The sequence below is a fragment of the Cyprinus carpio genome, chromosome A15 (genome assembly GCF_018340385.1).
Source record: "Cyprinus carpio isolate SPL01 chromosome A15, ASM1834038v1, whole genome shotgun sequence".
NCBI lineage: Eukaryota > Metazoa > Chordata > Actinopteri > Cypriniformes > Cyprinidae > Cyprinus > Cyprinus carpio.
This window is the reverse complement of record NC_056586.1, coordinates 8,990,216-9,011,740: the sequence shown is the minus strand read 5'-3', so window position 1 is coordinate 9,011,740 and position 21,525 is coordinate 8,990,216. Positions and strand designations below refer to the sequence as shown.

The window sequence follows — 21,525 nt, the reverse complement described above, 5'->3', positions numbered from 1 at the left end:
TACGCCAATCCCGAGCACCCAAACATGCTCAATGGGTGACATGTCCGGTGAGTATGCTGGCCATGCAAGAACTGGGATGTTTTCAGCTTCCAGGAATTGTGTACAGATCCTTGCAACATGGGGCCGTGCATTATCATGCTGCAACATGAGGTGATGGTCGTGGATGAATGGCACAAGAGTGGGCCTCAGGATCTCGTCACGGTATCTCGGTGCATTCAAAATGCCATCAATAAAATGCACCTGTGTTCATTGTCCATAACATACGCCTGCCCATACCATAACCCAACCGCCACCATGGGCCACTCGATCCACAACGTTGACATCAGTAAACCACTCACCCACACGAAGCCATACACACTGTCTGCCATCTGCCCTGTACATTGAAAACTGGGATTCATTTGGAAGTTAACACCTCTCCAAAGTGCCAGACGCCATCGAATGTAAGCATTTGCCCACTCAAGTCAGTTATGATGATGAACTGCAGTCAGGTCGAGACCCCGATGAGGACGACGAGCATGCAGATGAGTTTCCCTGAGATGGTTTCTGACAGATTGTGCAGAAATTCTTTGGTTATGCAAACCGATTGTTGCAGCAGCTGCCCCGGTGGCTGGTCTCAGACGATCTTGGAGGTGAAGATGCTGGATGTGGAGGTCCTGGGCTGGTGTGGTTACAGTAAATGTGGTCTGCAGTTGTGAGGCTGGTTGGATGTACTGCCAAATTCTCTGAAACGCCTTTTGAGCCGGCTTATGGTAGAGAAATGAACATTCAATTCATGGGCAACAGCTCTGGTGGACATTCCTGCAGTCAGCATGCCAATTGCACGCTCCCCCAAAACTTGCGACATCTGTGGCATTTTGCTGTGTGATAAAACTTCACATTTTAGATTGGCCTTTTATTGTGGTCAGCCTAAAGGCACACCTGTGCAATAATCATGCTGTCTAATCAGCATCTTGATATGCCACACCTGTGAGGTGGATGGATTATCTCGGCAAAGGAGAAGTTGCAGTTGAATAATAACATTTTATGTGCTTTGTCAAAGATTGTGGATATGTACATTTAATAGGTCTATAGAATTAAAAGATAAAAGACTGTAGTGTTTTTGATGATTTTTTATATTAAAACCATCTCGTTAAGTTTGTTCAACTGAATTCAGCTACATGTAGTACAGTAGTTTATTCAACTCCTTATTTACATATTGTCTAAATGTACTTGCATTTAGGAAGATTGCCCATAGGAAGATTGATTAAACTTAAAATTTGATTTGGGGTGAAGAGTCTAAAAGTGAAAAAATTTAGGATGATTGACCATAAAAAGTGTCTAAAAGTGAAAAAAAAGAAAAGAAATGCTTTTCAGTCGGTTCCTTTGTCTTTTAAAGTTAACTCAACTTTCTATTTTTAGTTTAGTGCCACCACAGTATTTGGGTTGTGGTATAAACACAGGCATGGGTTACAAAATGGGCTTTAGCTTCCAAAAATAATAGCAGGTCTACACAGCAAAGCCATTATTGCTGCAGATGTCTTTCATTTTCTCATGAATATGCAGCTTGATAATATAGTTCAATTTATGGACTGCATTAAGTGCTTCCAGCTCTAAGTGAATGAGCTGTGTAGCGGCTACATGATTTTAAGCCGCTCTTCCAATCTTATTTTTCTCATTTAAATGAGCCCCAGGAATTATATACATTTACAATTTAAAGCGTTTATTTTATTGCTATATTTCTCATTTTGGCGTTGTAGTTGGCTGTTGCTTAGAAATGCAGAGTTTTGCATATCCCTTGATAACTAGGATATTGCCTGTTCATTATGGCATCTTGTGAATGAATAGTTTCAAAGCAGGGAGAAGAATAATGATGTCTGTGTTGTGCAGTATATCATCTTTAATTAAAGGCAGGATTCACATTCTTAGCTTGTGAGCTACTGTAATGTCTCCTCATTTATTCACATACACTGATCACTTTGATTATTTCCATGAAGATCTTTTAATAATGATTTTCATGATTTTATATGTGGGAGTGTACTGTATTTGACCTTGGGTGTCTCAAGCTAGAAAATAAATGACTGTGTTTATTTCAAGAGCTTTCCATGTTAAGAAAGAGAGGCTGATTCCTAGATAAGCCCCGATGGATAGCAACTGTTGCCATCCACCTTATTATTAGACTTTTGCTTGTTTTTAAAATAGATCTATGTAAGTCTAAATTTTGTTTCTGTGGCACTTAGAATAGTAACAGAAGGTATCTATAGATGATATGTACTCTATTTTTAATTTTATTTTTGTTAACTTGTTTAATTTTTTAGTTCTTATTATATTTTAAAACAAGCATAAAAAATTATTAAATTGAATTTTATTATTGAAAGTTCAAAAATATAACTTATTAGTATTATTCATTTTTTTAAGTATGCATTTATTGGATCAAAAATACAGTAAAAACAGCAATAGTGTGAAATATTATTACAATTTTAAATACTGTTTTCTATTGTAATATATTTTATTCCTGTGATGTCAAGCTGAATTTTCAGCATAATTACTCCAGTCTTCAGTGTCACATAATCCTTCAGAAATCATATTATATATTTTACTGAAAAACATTCTGTAAAATGAGCATCTGTAACTAAAGGTGGCAGAGTTTCAGCAAAGGGTCTATTCCTTTGAACAGACATGACAGAATAGAAAACACTTTGATATCTCCAAACGTATCTGGTCACAGAGTGACAGCTGGCTAGCAGAGGTCAGAAGCATGTGTATCTTTTTGTTGATAGAGCAAAGACACATTTTACTCTTTTGAAAATGGAGCTTGTTTGTGAAAGTAAAGCCTCAGTCAGTAGAAATTTCATTAGAGATCATTAGTCTCATTCAAGGATGGTGACATGTGGCCAACGATGTACGTCACTTCGCTTGAGTGTTAATGAATTCCATTAAGATCTCGCCTTTGAAAGGCCGGAGGCACAGAACGGATGTGTTTTATGGCACTCACATACCCAATCAGAATCTTCATATGTTTTAAATGAACATTTGCATCAAAATAAATCACTAGGGAATTAATTAATGTTGACTTATTGCTTCACAATTGGTGGCACAGACTCTGGGAAATTGTGCATTGAAATGTCTGTAAAGATATAGGCAGCGCTTTTCATCTAAATTATCATTGGAACGTTTCAGGTTCAAAACAACTTAGGCCCTATTGACATATCTGAGGGCTGCTGTTGATTAACACAGAATACAATCTCTCAGATTGTAAAAACAAGTATTAATTGTGGTTACAGTAATGCAGTGCTTCCCAAACCTGTCCTGGAGGACACCATGCCCTGCACATTTTGTAAGTCTCCCTAATCAGACACACCCAGTTTAGTTCTTGCAGTCTTTACTAACAAGTTGATGTGTGGAATCAAGTGTGTTAGATAAGGGAGCCGTACAAAAAGTGCAGGGCAGGGGGGCCTCCAGGACAGGTTTGGGAAGCACTGCAGTAATGCATATTTTGTTTTATTCATTATAGTGATAATTAAAAAATCATTCTTTTAAAGGGGTCATATGACGTTGCTCAAAAGAACATTATTTTGTGTATTTGGTGTAATGCAATGTGTTTATGCAGTTTAAGGTTAAAAAAACACATTATTTTCCACATACTGTATATTATTGTTGATTTTTACAAAGCTCATCATTCTGAAAAGTGAGGTGTGCTCTGATTGGCCAGCTGTCCAGTGCATTATGATTGGCTGAATACCTCAAACATGTGATAGAAATGTTATGCCCCCTACCATACTGTGATGCCGTCTCCTGGCGCGACGAGACAAAACCAATAAAACCCATTACAGAAGAGGTATTTGCTGCATCCAGTGGGGACATAATTACTGATTGTAATTACTTATACTGTCTTATTACGTGTTGCGTATTGTGCCGCGAAAACATAAAACTATGTCTGCATTTGTGATCTGAGAAAGGACAAACAACAAGGGCTACTCTACATTGCTCAAAACTCAGGTTTGAATCATAAAATTCTTTAAATATGAAAAGGTACTTACAGGCTGTGAGTCAGAAGCACCAGATTGTCCTTGCAAAGTTGGAATTGCCCCACGTTATAGAAACAGCCTTTGTGCACAGAAGCATTGTACTGTAGGCTACTCTCCTAGGTTCAGTCCTCCATAAAATGCGCTTCACATATCTGAATATTTGGGCTGAACTGTTCTGGAACAGTGTTGTAAATACAACTTAACCACTGATTTCTAGTTGTGTCCTCTTTTGGAAGACCAAACAAAGTAGTTTCGCTTTCACAACGAGACACGCCATCTCCACAACATGGCGGCAGCAGCAACAGCAAGAAACAAAGTTACGCCTTTCTTTGCGTGAACATTTGGGAATAGTTTTGAAGTTTTTTACACACAGTGACGTAGACGTGGGGGCGTGTTTAAACGAGGCGTTTTAGGAGGGCGTGAATGAGTCTTAACTTTCATAAAGAATATCCCTTTGGGTTTGAGACTCTAGTCTTTGCAACTTTAGGGATCTTATCTACTCACAGACAGCTTGTAACACTCCAAAGTGAAAGGGAAGATACAAATTGAATAAAACTGATTACTTTAGATTTTTTTGATTTAATTAAATTTTTTTATTTGTGTCAATTGACATATTGTGCATTTATTGTCAACTCACTGACCAATATAATTTTCTGTTGTAATCAGCATCTTGTGACAGTTGCTGTTAATAAATCTAGCTTTGAACTGGTAACGTTCCTCAAAGTATGAACTGTGTTCTAAATACAGACGACACCTGAGATACTATCTTTACATGCTGTATGTAATCGCTATCATCTCCACACACTCATTTTGCAGCTCATGTTCACTGTAGAAATATGGTGTGGGTGGCATAAAATATGATTAGCTTTTAAAAACAAATCACAGTGGCTAATTATTAAAATCAATTTCCTCATGGGAGAGCAGGCTAAGGAAAACTGACCTGAGATAAATAGTTAGAACACATCAAGGTGGAACATTCAGCACAGAGACCGCAGTGAAAGAGACGATCAAGCTGAAAAATCAATGGTTCACAAAACAAAACAGGACAGAAACTGCACATACAAAACAAAACATGTTTTTAGAAGGCCATTCCATGCATAGACTGATGATTTATAATAATATGTTTTTATGCCAGCGATTCAACAGCTGCAACTGCAACAGTTCTAGTGAGTAACTAAAAGCTTTGGGTTTATGCCTTTCAAATGGTCTACAAGGACACTGAGCTATCTTCTAGAACTTAGTTTTGGTTTCTTAATATTCATTCTGTGTGGTTATTGAGGGTAATAAAAGAAAAGAGAACTAATGATTAGAGGCAGACTTGGAATATATATATATATATATATATATACTTTTTTTTTTTACCCACCCAAATATATTGTTTCATCAGAACTTTAAAAGATTCATTTTTTACTTTTGCTCAAATCTTTTCTGGGTCAATGATGTCTTATATTTTGTGCACAGACTTATTTATTTATTTAAATGTTATATATATTTTTATTTATAACATCAAAATTATTTCATTCATATAATGCATTTGAATGTACACTTTATTTATTTATTATTCTTTCTTTTTTACATTTAAATTTTTTTTAATTCATTTTGATATCTCCAGAAGATTTCAGGGTTGTTTAATTCATTGTATTAATTTGATAATTATGTAGCATTTAAATAGCATTTATTTTAATATAAAACATATAAATTGTCAAATATTAACTGGTGGAACCCTAAGAAAACTTAATAATATTCAAGATTAAAAAATAGCTGGAGATTTGTACAATTGTAAAAATAAATGCTAGATAGATAGCTAGCTAGCTAGCTAGCTAGCTAGCTAGATAGATAGATAGATAGATAGATAGATAGATAGATAGATAGATAGATACTCTGTTGCAGGTATATTGGTTACACCACTTGACATTTGACACCAAAAATGGCCTAATAGTTTTTTAAAAATTAATTTTTGAAACAAATTTGTACTGATAGTTTTTTAAAAATTTATATATATATATATATATATATATATATATATTTACAATTTTATTACCTTTTCTTTCCATTGTAGGTGTAAGAAAAATATATTAAGATTTACGTGGTTACACCACTTGACATTTGATGCTGAAAATGGCCTAAAAGTAATTTAAAAAATGAATGAAAGTGACACAAATTTATACAAAATGCTCTTTATTTTATCTTTTTTTTTCCACTGACTCTTTTATGTAAACCGTATTTCTAACTCTTCCAGACTCTTCCTAACCGTAATAAGATTAATTTCCTCTCACTGATAATAGTAAGTGAGTCAAAGGCTTAAGCATCCCTCATGTGAATGACAGCACCATGGAGCACCATGACATTTCACAAAGATCAGCAGTGCTCCCATGCAAGGCAATGCTATTTCCCAGCTCATGCTATGGAGGAGGTTAATTGGCGTAACCCGACCCACCACTCCACAAGCCACATTACAGCGCCCTGTCTCGCAATGATGATGTCAGCACACCAGCAAAAAATATTTACCTGTGGTTGTACCTGGGAAATCTTTAGCTGTTGCCATGGACGCAGACAGAAAGGGGCAGTAAGGGAAGACAAGGGTGAGGACATCACAAGGGGAGAGAAGAAGAAAAAAAAAAAAAAACTGGCCACAAAACTCAAAACCATTAATGAAGACACCAACCGACCGCATTAACCTGCAGTCAGAATGATGGAACATGGACAACTGGGACGACAAGATGGTTTCAAGAACAAATTCAGTGTATGAACACACACATCCTGCAAAACACATCCATTTGGACATATTCAGAACTATACATTCATGCTGATCTCCGATGTCTGCTACATCTCACTGTACTGCTCTGTAATGATGCTACTTATCATGCAAATAGCTCCGTATTTCAAGCCAGCGAAGCTGAAGTTATTTTTACTATATTAATGCCAGTTTATACTTTTGAGTTACTAGCCTCTTTATCTAATGCAGATTGAGAGAACGGGCATGACAAATTGGGACACTGGGTCTCATTCACTGTACATACATTTAAATTTGTGCATAAAATCTGTATACAAACATTTTCAAAAAACAAATCATGATTCATCATCAACTTTCGTACTCATATTTATTCTAAATTTATGAAAAAATGTAGGAACATAAATAAAAATGCATGATATTTGTACAAAAAATTTACAAATGTTTCATCTTATACAGTTTTATTACTATTTTTTATGTAATGATGACTGTCAAAAATAATGATTGCCAATTGTGTAAAAAAAGATTTACTTGGTTACACCACTTGACATTGAACTTTTTTTTTTTTTTTTTTTTTTTTATTAAACACAAATTTGCACAAAAATGTTTTTCAATTCCTTCCTTCCTTCCTGCATTTATTTATTTGGAAATTATATATATTCCTTTGGTTACACCACTTGACATTTCACAAAAATAATGAAATGTATATAAATAAATATTGGTTGTCCATTGTAGGTGCAAGAAAAAAATCATATTAAGATTTAATTAGTTACACCACTTGACATCAAAAATGGCCTAAACTTGTGGAAAAAAAAAAAAAAAATGTATATAGAAGGAAGAGAAGAGGAAAAAAAACAACAACTCATGAAACTAACGCAAATACAAAAAACTCCTGTACATTTCTAAGAACAAATGCATTTTAAAAATTTTTTTAGAGTTTTTTTCCCCCCTCCCAAATATGTCCTTGACCCTTCTACAATTTGAAATATATTTCTAACTTCTTTCTAACAGAAATAAAAATCTTATACTCTGGGTGGCCTTATAATCATGTTAAGATGAAATTTTACGCATAGATATTTCATCTTAAATGCATACGTTTCATCATATACAGTGAAAGAGTACCAAAAGCTGTCTTATAGCTTTAGAAAGGTCTGTTATCTCTGTCTGTTTAACAGGTGTTTATTGTTTTTAAACTGGTTTTAAGGAAGCCACAAAGAATACTTCAAATTCATTAATATAAGAACAAATTCATGTGTCCAAGCAATTATTAGTGAATGAGACCCAATGTCTTAGTGACAACTAGCGGCATCTTTGGAGATTTTTAAAGGTACATGATGTCATCGTTGCTAGTTCCCATGTGCTTGTTTGTCCACAGTGGAGTATTACATCTGCCCTTCGATTTACTGAAACAGAGCAGATGTCTGAGTAGAAATGCCTTTTATCTCTCACCTCTTTGACAGTCTGACAACCAGAATTTCATCTGTAGCTAGCTGTTTTCCCCTCACTGCTGAAGCCAAAAACCTTTTAGTCCAATTTGCACAATGTGAAAAAAAAACAACGTCTGATGTAAAAAGGTGGAGGTGATGTGAAGAGGCAGCGAGAGAGATGGAGAAAGTCAGAGATGGGAAGAGAGGAAAATATCAACATTGGCACTGTAGTTCAAACGTGGTGTGAATGTTTCCGCCTCATTTCTGCTGCAGGCTGAGTGGGTTTCTGATCTGGGTGAATCTCACGAAACCTGTCAAGATCATGTCTAGGCCAAGTTTCACTTTAAAATCAAATGAGATACAAAATTATATTGTGGGTAAATAAATTGTTTAACGTATCACCTCGCCCATACTATGCGAAACAGCTATGTGAAACTACGCGAAAAAGTAGATTTTCAGTTTTTCTTGTTGGTCAAGGATTCTCTTTTGGTTCCTTAATGTTTAATGCTTAACTTCTACATCAGAAACGTGACTGTTTGCTTGTTTCCTCCACCTAGACTTCAAACGCTGGCTGTTTTGATCAGTCTCTGCGTGGCATGGGCCTCCCGCGCCCCTCCTTTACATGTCTCCCAAACTAATCACCAATACATAATTAGCTCTTTTAAATAAGACCTAAGACTGGAGAGGAAGAAAAAGTTAAAAGAAGTATAAATACAACTCAGCAGTTTCGAGCTATTTGGCAAGGATTTAGTTTAGGGTCAAATTGCCTCACAAGTGCCTCTGGAAGCATTTCATCTTTTGCTCCGGCATCAGGGCACGCTTCTGAAAAGACGTCAATTTTATGGATGTTTGCACGCTTTTCCAAGCAAGTAAACAAAACTCTTTTTCATCTGTTCTCATGGTTTTAATTGAGAAGGGGTTGGGAGCGGACACATGCTGATTATAGGGAGCAAGCAATAAATATTTTACAGTTCCAAGCAAGCGCTGGATTAAACCCACGAGACATAAATGCTGACGCTCATTTAAAAGTCAGAGGAGAACTCGGGGCTCCGAGTGGCTAGAGGGAGTCTCATCTGCTCAGACCTACTGCTGGGTACAATTAGACTATACATTACACCTGCAGGAGAGATGTCACAGGTCTCTCACCGGCTCAATAACTCTCACATAGGAGCGTGCAGACCAATACATGGATTTTCTCAGCCAGCGGAGCAATTGGATTGGCTATGGATGCTGCTGTTTTCTAGCTCATGCATGTCTTTCTGGAAATTCTCTGCTGCTGCAGGCTTCACTTCTGAATATATGGAGATTTTGGTTTTGTTTTTATGGACTTTTTTGACTTATGCAATAGGAGAGTGTAGCGAGTGGAAAGTAGAGGGGGAACCCTGAGAGTGTGTTATATTGATACTACCTAGTCCACAGCTCTAATGAATACGCTTTATACTGAGCTACCCATGTATAACTTTAAAGACAGATCTGTTGTGCGCTACAAGGTCATTAATGGATTGCTATATGTTTTTATTGAAGCCATCAGCCTGCATTATTTCAACTTTTTGAAATTATAATGTTTAACAGTGGAATTTGTGGTGAAAACCATATTTTCAAATACTTTTTTGCTTTAAATCTAAGTTTGTAATGTATTTTTGTTTTTTATTTTATTTTCAAATACTTTTTTGCTTTAAATCTAAGTTTGTAATGAATGCTGACGTAATCACTGTTTCTGTGAAAAGCATTTTATATATATATATATATATATATATATTATATACCTTACCACAAATACTTGAATGTAATTTTTTGGACATTTAACTGCATTTTAACTGGAATTAGATGAAAATGTACTGTAGTTTACAGTTACTATTATATTATACTATTGTATATTACTATTACTATTATATATTACTATTACAACTATTACTAGTACTGTTTCTGCGAAAAGCATTTTATAAGTACTTATTTTCAAATACTTTTTTGCTTTAAATCTAAGTTTGTAATGAATGCTGACGTAATGAATACTTTACCGCAAATTTTGTTTGTTGCAATGCAAGAAACTGAACTTTAAAGCACTTTTTTTGACCCAATTAAAAATCACTTTTTTATATGTAATTTCATCACTTCTATTGCCCTTGAAATATGGTTAAAGTGTACTGCTGAATGTACTGATGAATACTTACAGTACACTAAAATATATTTTAATGTCATTTCTATTGACACTTGTGTGTCACATTTAAATATATTTGTAACTACACATTTGCAAATAACAATGAAGTAGCAATTTAGCACTTTTAAAATATATACATTTTAAATGTGATATGGAATAACACACTACAGTTAAAATCAAGTACTCAACTAATCAAGTATGTGCTGTAGCATAGTCAAAAATAGTGCACTTTATTAAAGCACAATAAAAGATTATTAAAACAATGATTTAAAAAATTTCATATGGCATTACAAAATACACTTTTTTAAAAGTGTACTTAAGTGTCTTAAGAAACATACACTAAGTACACTAAAGTAGCCATTTATTTAATTAATATTACATTAACTGCAAATACATTTTCTAAAAATATACTTTTAAGTTTTGAAGTACACTACAAGTGCACATTCAATAGAATCAAGCACTCTTCCTATTCACAAGGGTTAGTTCTAACTACATTAATAATTCTTTTTTAAAGGAATAGTTAAGTTGAATCAGCATTGGAATCATCAAATTCCTTATCATACCCATTTCTAAAACACATAAAACAAAACGGAGTAATGTTACATAGCACAGCCCAATTTGACATCCTACTGAACAGAATTTATAACATTACACAATTTGCCATTCTACTTTGTATTCCCATTTCTATCTGTCCTCTGCAAAATAAAGTGCACCTACCAGCAGACACATGAATTAAAATGGTAACTGGAGATGAATAGGGAGTGTGTGATTTCAACTGACATTTATTGCCACTTGGCAGTCGTACCATTAGCAAATTAGGTTCATTCAAGAGCCAAGATAACTCATCCTGAGAGGAAGGGCTTAATAAATATCACTGGGGAGAAGTCAGACATCTAGATGATCACGATTAACCTGGGGGTCAAGGGTTGATTGGTTAGCATGGCCTAGTTAGTTTTTGCTAATAAATGTTGCAACAAAAAGTGCTATTTTCAGTTTATGACTATTCAAAAGTAGTTTGCATGTTGTTAATATATCAATATGCTAACAGATAGCTTTCTCCAGATCTTCTTGCTTTAACCTGATTCATCTGTAGAGCTTCTACACTAGTGAAGATATTTATTTTGTGTGTGTGTGTATGTTTTTGTCTTGTTAATGTAGTCAAATAAATCTGGGGCAATGGAAAGGCATGGAGAGCTGTGGGCTTGACTTTCAAAAGGCGTTCGTCCATAAAGGCCCCTCCTGTTGAGACAAATCCCGTGTCTTTGTTTTTAGTACAACAAATGTGTACCATCCAAATGATTTCTCTCAAAGACTGCTGTTGGGCCCATTAAAAAGCGATGCTACAAATCCATCTCTGTCCCAAGTGCTCTGAATCTTCCTTTCCAATTTTAGCTTGACAAATGTTTTCTGCATTAGCAGTGGACCCTTAATTGTGTGTTCTTCTCTTGCTTTACTTCCTGTTTTGGAGAACCAACTTATCATTTCTGGCTCCATTTCACTTTGGTGGCAAATACTGCAGCCACCAGCAGTTTCTACTGTAAACCCTCAACACACAAAACCACTGGTTAACTAGGCCAGGAGGAGTTTATTGAGTGCGTATGTGCGCATGTTTTGATGCAGATTATGATGGATATTAACATAAACTTTCACAAATAAAATAAATAATGAGAACACATGAGAATATAAAAAATAAAAAATAAACTAATGGATTTATTGCCCTCCAGAGGTTATGCTGACCCAGAAGTACTTACCATACACATACAGCGTAAACTCATCCCTGTTGGTGCCGAGGTTGTTGCTGGCCTCACAGCGATATGTGCCGTTGTCTGTTTTGTTCAGTGTGGTTATGATTAGATCTCTACCCTCCACAATCATTCTTTCAACATCAGGAAGCTCACCTCCATCTTTTGTCCATAAAACTGGCTCAGGTCTGAAAACAACAGAGTAATTTAGTTTGAGGCCTCAGAAATATACAGGTCAAAAACTGTATATTTTTAGTTTTAGTACACTAAAAATCTGTTCATTTTGTTGAACTCTGTCAAGCTATTTTAAACTCAAGAACACACACAAGAACATAAATGCCCCCTATTCTACTTCCACTGTAAATATATGAAGAAAAAAAAAGGAATTCTCAGTTCCTGTAATCTGTTTGGGGCATAGGTTTAGTAGTCTGGTGGCAGAAAAGATTTCTCTCATTTTGTTATCTTTTCTGCTCAAGGAACTTTTTACGGTTTTGTCCTCTACCTCTGAAAGGTCACTCTAAAAGAGTTACAACTGTCTCTAGACGATTATATGACTCACTAAATCCCTCCCAAATATCACGATCTGATTTAGTATTATTGCTTTTGGTTTTCTGCATGCAGATAAGGGCCGTCTTGAGACTGATGATTCTGCAAGTTCAACTTCATAAGACAAACCATATTCAAACAATGTTCACGTAGGTGATTAAAAGAAAGCTGCACTCACAGTGGGTTGCCTTTGGATACACACTCCAGTTTGAAGTATTGTCCTTCCTGAGGTACTATTACTGAGCGCACAATCTCTACCTGAGGAGGATCTGGATTGACAAAACAAAAGAAAACAAAACACAAAACAAACAAAAACCACAAAGCAAAACAAAATTCCTGAGGTACAACAAACAAAACAAACAAAATAATAATTATTAAAAATAAATAATTATTAAAAAATATAATAAATAAATAATTAAATAAATAAACGGATAAATAAATAAATAAAACACAAAGCAAAACAAAAAACAAAAAACAAAACAAAAAACAAAACACAAAATAAAACAAAAATCACAAAGCAAAACAAAAGCACAAAAAAAATCACAAAGCAAAACAAAAGCACAAAAACAAAACACAAAATAAAACAAAAATGACAAAGACAAAACAAAACGAAACACAAATGTAAAAATGTATGAGGAGAAAGGATCTTCATTGTAAATATTATATACATACAATCAAACTTTGTAAACTACTAACATTTTGTCACGCTACACCATTTTTTATTTTTTTTTTGTTGGACAAAAATAGCTTGTTAATAGAAAAGTTTGACTATTTTGAATATTAATGCTAAACATTGCTAAACTGCAATTACTGTACACACAACACTGTCTCTGCCGCTCTTTAAACTGGTGCCGTTTCAGCTGATCTGTCAGGAGGGAAACTGATCCAAAAATATGACTCACAGTGGACCTCCAGTACTTCTGTAACCTGGTGTGGCAAGGAGCCCAGAGCTATGTGCTCCACCACGCAGGTGTATGCTGCTCCATCATCTGTCCTGTCCACCTTGAGGTGTATGGTGCTCCTGACCGAGAATGACCTCCCAATGGCGTTTACCTCCTTCTGACCTGCCAGAACATAGTCACAAGAAAACCTATCAAGCTAATGTTACACATACAGTACAGTACTATGCAGGTGCTTCATTTAGTATATCATGTATTATGATTATTAGTTCTGCTGTACTCAAGACTGTAATAGTATATAGATACATAGGCATGCATCAGAGCATTAAACTTAAACATATACAGTCTAAGCATGTTGGATAATAATTTCTTTTATAGATTTCAGGTGACTTCAGTATAAACAGCATAATACATTTAAGAAATACCACACAAGAAAGCTGCTGTATGAGTATGACTGCTTTTACACAAAATTTCGATAAACAACAATTTAATATTAAGAACTTACATTTCAGACACAACATTGAGTTACTTTTTACAGTTTTTTTTTTCAAAGTAAACAACTTGTCGATGAATGTGTATTTTTGAACTAATCAGTTGAGTTAATGATTCACCAACTCAATCAAAGACACTCATTCCACTCCTAAATAAGTTTCTTGAACTAATCGGTTGAGTGAATAATTCAATAACTTACTTTTAACTTTCCAAAATAATATTTGAGGTGCTGTATAATATAGATTTTTTTTATTTTCAAATTTACATTTTTATTTATATTTGGTTCCCTCATAATATTTGTGATCATAGAGGTTTTATCCTTAAACGTTGTTTATACATCAACCTCAGCACAAACATGAAATTCTTCTGTCTGCAGAAAAGTTTCTAGTTTGCAGTCACACAGAAGAACAGCAATCCACCAATAAAAAAATATTCTAATACTATACAGCTCAAAACATTGTCCCTTTCAGCCTGGAATTTATTGGAAAGCCCATGGAAATAAGGAATCCTTATAACGTCTGTGTGGGTAACAGCACAGAAAGCGATAGAGAATCAGTAACCAGAGACAACAGCAGTCAGAGCCATATCTGCGTACCGTTAAAGCCCTGGATCAACAGCATCATGAATGGCTAAGTAAAACATCACCCTGGAGGATTGCCTCCAGCAAACATCACGCTAAACATATACATGCATTTCCTGCCCAAAAAATACACAGGAGTATCTCTCTTTTCCTTGAAGCACATACACAGTAAAATGTTCAAAGCATCTTTGTTGTTTCGTTGTTCTTGCCTTTTTTATTTTTTCTCATCCAAATCTCATCTTTGATGTCTATTCAAAACATTGATGGAACACTGAAGAAAAACACTGAAACGGCAAACCCATTTTACTTCCATAATGCGATCAACTGCTTGAGCATTGCATTGGGAACACAAAGGTTGCAGGTTCAATTCCCAGGAAACACTAGTATTAATAAAATGCATCCCCTGAATGTGCTGTAAGTCACTTTGGATTTAGCACCTGCCACATGTAATGTAATGTATTTCTGTGTGAAACAGGATGATGTGAGCTGAAAAGAAAAGTCATTTTAGAGGTGAAGCAAACTATTACCTTTTGATACAAAAGATATGTGTTGGTTGGAATGTGCTTCTTGTATTCATTCACATAAGACTAGAACTATGGAAGTCAATCATTTACATTTGTATAATAAATTAATTAAATCATATGCTGATTAACTGACTGAACATATCAATATTAGCTGAAAAGCCAAAAAAAAAAAAAGTACAATTTCAGATGCATTACATATTGTGGCAGATGAAAACGTGTCAAAAGTGTCAAAACTTTAGAAAGAATGTGTCAGTTTTATTTGGCTTACTTTTAAATTTTAATCATTTAATTTAATTTATTTTTTAAATAAAATAAAATTTAAAATAATATTTAAATAGCTATATTGTACAAATGTATCACATATGTCACATTATATTTCATACATTTGCATACAATGGTACTTACTGTACATGGCACACTAGAAATAATAAAATTAATAATTAATTATAATATGCTGATTTGGTGTTCAAGAAACATTTATTATTATTATTAATGTTGAAAACAGCTGTGCTGCATAATATTTTTGTGGATACATACAGTGATACAGTTTTTACTGTCACTTTCTTGCTCAATATAAGTATTGAAATGTAGTATTGTATTTTAAGTATGTATTCATAAGTATACATTTCTAAATGAATGAATACATGCATTCATATATAAATGACCTCAAGCTTTTGAACAGTACTGTACGTGGTACTGTATTTTACCATGTCCAAAACACTCATGGTGATATCATGGTACAGTTTATTAATGGAGATCATAACATGTTAGTATTACAACATATGTAAGAGTTATGTGTTTTTCATCCACGCAGATAAACCATAGACAAGTCCAATCCGCTATTTCTCACCCTCCTCCAGAACAGAGCTCTGCAATGCTTCTGGTGTTTAGGTAGAACTCTAGCATTCAAAATCTGTTTAATTTCTCAGAGAAGAGGAACCAAAATATATATTGTAAGTAGAATTATTTTTTGATGTTGCCAGTGCTGCCAAGGAGCTGCTATGTGTTAATAAGGTGTTCTAAGTTCTTTTTGTGCATTCCGAAGCTGTTGCTATATAATAAAGATATTTTGAGAGAAGTCTCAGTTTGTTGTTGTTGTTTTTTCACATATAATAGAAGTCATAACGGTTACCAACATTCTTCAAAATATGCTTTGTGTTCTGCTGAAGAAAGAATTTGGTTGAACTGTCCCTTTAAGAAGAAACAATGCAACCAAATTAAGTAGGCCTACACATATAAGTACAAATTAACCAGTAGTTACTAAGCCCCTGCTGTGAACTTCATGTCCCAGTTTAACAAAGTCCTTAGGAATGGCTGGTGTAATCCCATCCAGATGTGGTAAAACATCATGAAAAGCAAGTGAAAGATTGGCCCAGAGGAAATTAGTGTAGTATATTTAGCACAGATCTACAGTAGATATAACTGCATCTAGAAAAATAAAAAAAACTAACAAAAAAACTCTGTCTATCCCTCGTGGTTAATAAGCTCTCAGGAGATCCTGGATTTGTGCTGAAGTTTCAAGAGTTGCAAGCACAGCCCGCACTGAAATTTCTGTTGGCGGTAGCCAGGGTATCCATCAACACAACTCATTCCACAAGGCTTCGTATCTCCCTGACCAATCTAAAGTGAGCGGTACCTCACCATGTTACATATTCTGTTTGGGCCTGCGTATTGGTCTCCAGAAACACATCCAATCCGTCTCACAAGATCAGATCACAGAGCGAGATTCCTTTGAATTGGAGTGAGTGACAGGCAGTCCGGCTGTGATGCTCTGTTCCCGTGTGCCACTGGCCTTTAAGTGTGGCTTCTGCGTGAATGCCATCTCTGAGTCGGGCCTGTCTGACGGAGTCTCAGGCCATCAGTCACCAGCACCAGATCAGCCGACTGGGGCTTGTGCCCGAGATGTGTGTGTCTCAGCCCTCAGAGGGATGTCTGGGGTAACATGTTGGGTAAAGTTGAACTGATGTGTTATGCTATGTTGTGCTTTCGTACAATGGATTGACTGAGAGATGCAATTCCATTTCAAATTCATTTTAAAAAATTCAAAACATTCATTTCTGTCTGATGAGGTACATTGTTCGAACTAATATGTGGTCATGTTTTAACTCATTGGTCAAGCCAGTATAAGTAAAATATATAATTTATGTAACATTTTAATGTTAAAGAAATTAATACATTTATTCAGCATTTAATTAATCAAAAGTGTCAGCAAAACATTTTCAGTGTTTCAAAAGATTTCTAAATCAAATGAATGTTTGAAACTTTCCATTCATCAAATAATCTATTCATCAAGGAATCCTGAAAAAAAAGTATCTCAGTTTCCAAAAAAAAAAAAAAAAAAAAATATTAATCAGCACAACAAACGTTTATTGAGAACTGTAGAATTCTGAAGGATGATGTGACACAAATATTGTACTAACACTATAATTGTAATATCATTTCACAATATAATTATTTTTACTGTAAAAAAACCTTAGCAAACCCCATATATATAATTTAATATATATATTAAATTATATAATTGTAATATTTTTTTTTGTATATTTCTCAAAATGTCACATGGTCCAGCTCATCAAAGCTCTTTTATGTTCTTTTGGTTTGTAAATGGTATTTACAAATCAATAACTAATTATATTAAAAAAAAAAAAAAAAAAAAAAAAAAACTTAAAATGTATTTTAAAACATTTTTATTTTATGCAAACTTTTATTATAAAAAACAGTATGCTGTAAGTTTTTTCAAAACCGTATGAAACCATCATAAACATAAAGACATCCCCACCTTAGAAATAACTAGAAAGATTTTATCCCTATTTGAATCAGTGCATGAAATCACATAAGATTGTAAATCAAACAATGCTTGTAAAACTAGCTCTGTCCGTGTACATTAAACCGGGATAGCAGAAATTATTTAAACAAAATTACACACCTCACCTTTAAAGCCCAGAATAATAGAATACTAAATTATACTGCTGTGAAATGCTTTGTAAAGAGCTGCACAATTCATGAAGATGCTGGTATAAAGCTGTACGTTACGCACCATGTACCACTTGCACACTGACAAAATGTGAAACTGTTCATTGCACACAATCAGCTCTAGGCTATCCGGGGGATTTGTTTACCTTGCACCTCCTTGTCGTTTCTGAACCATCGGATGTCAGCAGCCGGTTTGCTGCCAGATGTGGTGCATGTCAGTGTGACGTCCTCCCCCTCCTGGGCAGGTCTCGAGAGGCCTGTGATTTCTGGTTTCGCTGGAACACCTGATATACAAACAGAGGAGGAGGATTACAGGCAGCACTGATCGAAACACTCGTGATTCTACGATTTCAGTCATAGAAGGGCTCAGCTTCCCTCCTGCACATGATGTGGTTCAGAGGAATATTACTTTCCTGAAGTTCAAATGTTGCTTGACTGACATTTATTTATTTTTTTAAATAGAAAACATGTTTGTCAGTTTGTATTTGTTTTTTTGCTATCTTGTAACATATTCTGCTTTATGGTGTTTTGTGATTTTCCTGGCAAAGAAGGATTTGTTGAGTGATAGAGATGGAGAATGCAAATGAGATTTAGTTTCTAACAATGTCTTTTCTACATCAAACCAAACGTAGTGTATGATGACACATCGTTTTTTTTTTAGCTTCAGACTTTGATTCCATCTAGTTGGAGGATATATTGTTTACATTTTTCATGCATCTCCTAGCAACAAGGCACACATTTCTGCTTGAGTTTGTTGTGACTGGAACAACTTGATAGTCAGGTAGTGTGTGATCCTCAGTTGTGTAGTGTTTGAGCCAATTTTCCTTTGTCAGCATTTACAAAGTCAGTAAGTGTATGAGGCCTAGTGTTTTAAATTCTGTTCACGAAGTCGTGTAGTGTATTCTAGCCTGAACATTTTTACATTTTAACATGTAAAATATGTAACATAGACTAGTGTGACAAAATTGCTTATTAATCTTGTCTGTATAATGTCATAAATCCAGTTACAATGTAAAGATGCTAGTCAAAAAAAACAAAAACAAACTAAAAAAAAAAAATATCATAAATCCAGTTACAATCTATAACAAACAAACAAACAACAAAAACTATTTTCTGTAAATGTACTTATAAACAATATGTATTTTATAAAAAAGCTTTATAAAAACACAAAGTAGTCCTACCATTGTTGGATGATTTAAAAAAAAAAATGAAGATAAAAAACAGCTTTAAAACAACAAGAAAATTAAACAAATACAGAAAAATTATTGTCTGTAAAGTTGTATATAAAAATAAAGGTAAAAGTAGTTCCACCACTGTTGGAGGATCAAAACAACACAAAACAACAACAACGACAATTGTTTGTAAAGGTATTTGTAAACAACATGTATTGTATAAAAAACCTGTATATAAATATTAAGGAAAATTAATCACACCACTAAAATACAAACACAAAAATAAGAGATAAGAAATAAGTTTGTTAAGATGTAAATTAAACAAGATAAAAAGGCAGAAGGAGTCCCACTACAAAAACAAAGCTAAGCAAAGGTAAAAAACAAAACAAAAAACAAACAAAGCAAAAAAAAAAAAAAAAAAAAAAAAAAAAAAAAGTTAAATGTTTTTAAATTTACTTGTAAACAATATGTATTGTGACAAGCTGTATTTAAAAATAAGGTAAAAGTAGTCCCATTACTGTTGGATGATCAAAGCTAAGCAAAACTAAACAAATACAACTAAAAAAACAACTACTTTTAAACAACAGGTACTGTGAAAAGTGGTATATAAACATGCAGAGTGAGCATTGCAGACTCTAGCACAAGCTGATCATAAACCAAAGCACACAGTGACACATCTAAATGGCTCCATCAGCCAGTGTGAAATTCTCTCATTTACATCACTCCCTGTGCCACCAAAGTACACAAACAAAATCATATGATGGGAGACAACTCAGTGACCCCAGATCAGCGAAGAGCATGTTGACCTTATAAGCACAGATTGATGAGGATGAGAGGGAGACTGATCTATGAGAGGTCTTACCTAACACGGTCAGGAAGGCCTTGGTGGTCTTGACAGGCATGGTGAAGAGCGAGCATGTATACTGTCCTTCATCTGACAGAGTAACGTCACTGATGCTGATGGTCAACTCCTTCCAAGAGGCTCGAACCAGCTCAATCCGGTTGTCCCTTAATGCTAAGACATAAAACATATGATAAGTGATCAGTAACTAATCAGTAAGCTAAAAAGGACTTTTGGAGAAACAGCCAAAAGTCACATTGCCTGAAAATGTGTTTTAGTGGTACCATGGTGAAGTGATGGTATCAGATGGTAACATCTCATCATGTCTAATTCAGGACACAAGTAAAGCAAAAAAGTAAAGGAATTTTATTTTTGTCTGTTTAAATACATACAGCGTTAGGCATGCACAAATAATATCTCAAATGAAAAAGTAATAAAAGAAATAACAATCTTGATGCAATGAACAGCTCATAAAAAATGGGCAAAAAGATTCTACTATATGCCTCTAGATAAAATATAAATCCCGCTCCTGGGAAGATAAGGCCAAATAAATGAAAAGACAAAGAAAGACACCCTCTTGCTCAAACAAGCGTTATACAATATATATAGGAAGCCAGTGTGGGATAATTTTTCAAAGTTAATAAGCAGGCATTACATATCAAAGAATATAAAAAAGTGTGCATGTTTTTGCATTTACTAAAGTTCATGTGCTGAAATTCTTAAACAGCATTGTTTTAAAGCACTATGTTGGTGGAATCATTCATCTAATGTTTTAAATGTAATGCAATTCATTACACGTCTGTCACATTATCACCATTGTTTATGCACCATGGTGTCACATGACATTTGTTTGTACTTCAAACAATATTAACCTGCAACTCTTGCTGGTTTCCCCTCTGAAGCTAAGCAGGGTGGAGTCTGGTCAATATCTGGATGGGAGACCTGGTGAAAATAAGGCTGCTGCTGGAGGACATAGTGAGGCCACCCTGTGTGCCCCAATATGATGTGCACACTATGTAGTAGAAGACAGCATCATTTGGATTAAAAGGTAAATCTAGGTCCTGATACTCTGAGGGCATTGCACTTCTTTGGTGTCTTTTGACAATAGCCTCTGAACCCTTACCAGATTTGTCCACTGGCCTCTATCAAACCCACACGTTTTTGAGAAAAGCACAAAATATAACAAATTATTAATGTCATGGTACATTATTGTTAGTGAACCAGAGTGTCTTTTTGTAAACAAATATCTTGGAGTTAAAGCTAAGTTCTTATGTTCACTTACTAATTCATGACATTATGTATTATTCATGAGTTTAGTCCCACAGTAGTGAAACAAACGTTTTTGAAACTCCCACTGTTCTGAATATCCACTGCGATTGACTGTCATTGTCACACTGAAGCTGTTTGTTGTCTCTAACTGGAGTTTCAACACTTTC

At 34.7% G+C, this 21,525-nt stretch overlaps 1 protein-coding gene across 7 annotated transcripts in view; it reads right to left on the bottom strand.

Moving 5' to 3' along the window:
• The window catches only part of LOC109099162 (cell adhesion molecule 2-like), a 219,000-nt gene that overhangs the window by 7,864 nt on the left and 189,611 nt on the right, over window positions 1-21,525 (bottom strand). For 3 of the 7 annotated variants that reach the window (XM_042770926.1, XM_042770923.1, XM_042770922.1), the window contains exons 4-8: window positions 20,111-20,263; window positions 18,223-18,360; window positions 13,511-13,672; window positions 12,787-12,877; window positions 12,072-12,250 (exon numbers count right to left, since the gene is read on the bottom strand). In XM_042770926.1, coding sequence (XP_042626860.1) covers window positions 12,072-12,250; window positions 12,787-12,877; window positions 13,511-13,672; window positions 18,223-18,360; window positions 20,111-20,263 — 723 coding nt within the window. Of the gene's footprint in view, window positions 1-6,512; window positions 6,540-12,071; window positions 12,251-12,786; window positions 12,878-13,510; window positions 13,673-18,222; window positions 18,361-20,110; window positions 20,264-21,525 lie in introns of all 7 variants that reach the window. The other 4 variants (XM_042770925.1, XM_042770920.1, XM_042770924.1 and 1 more) reach the window with 2 other exon arrangements.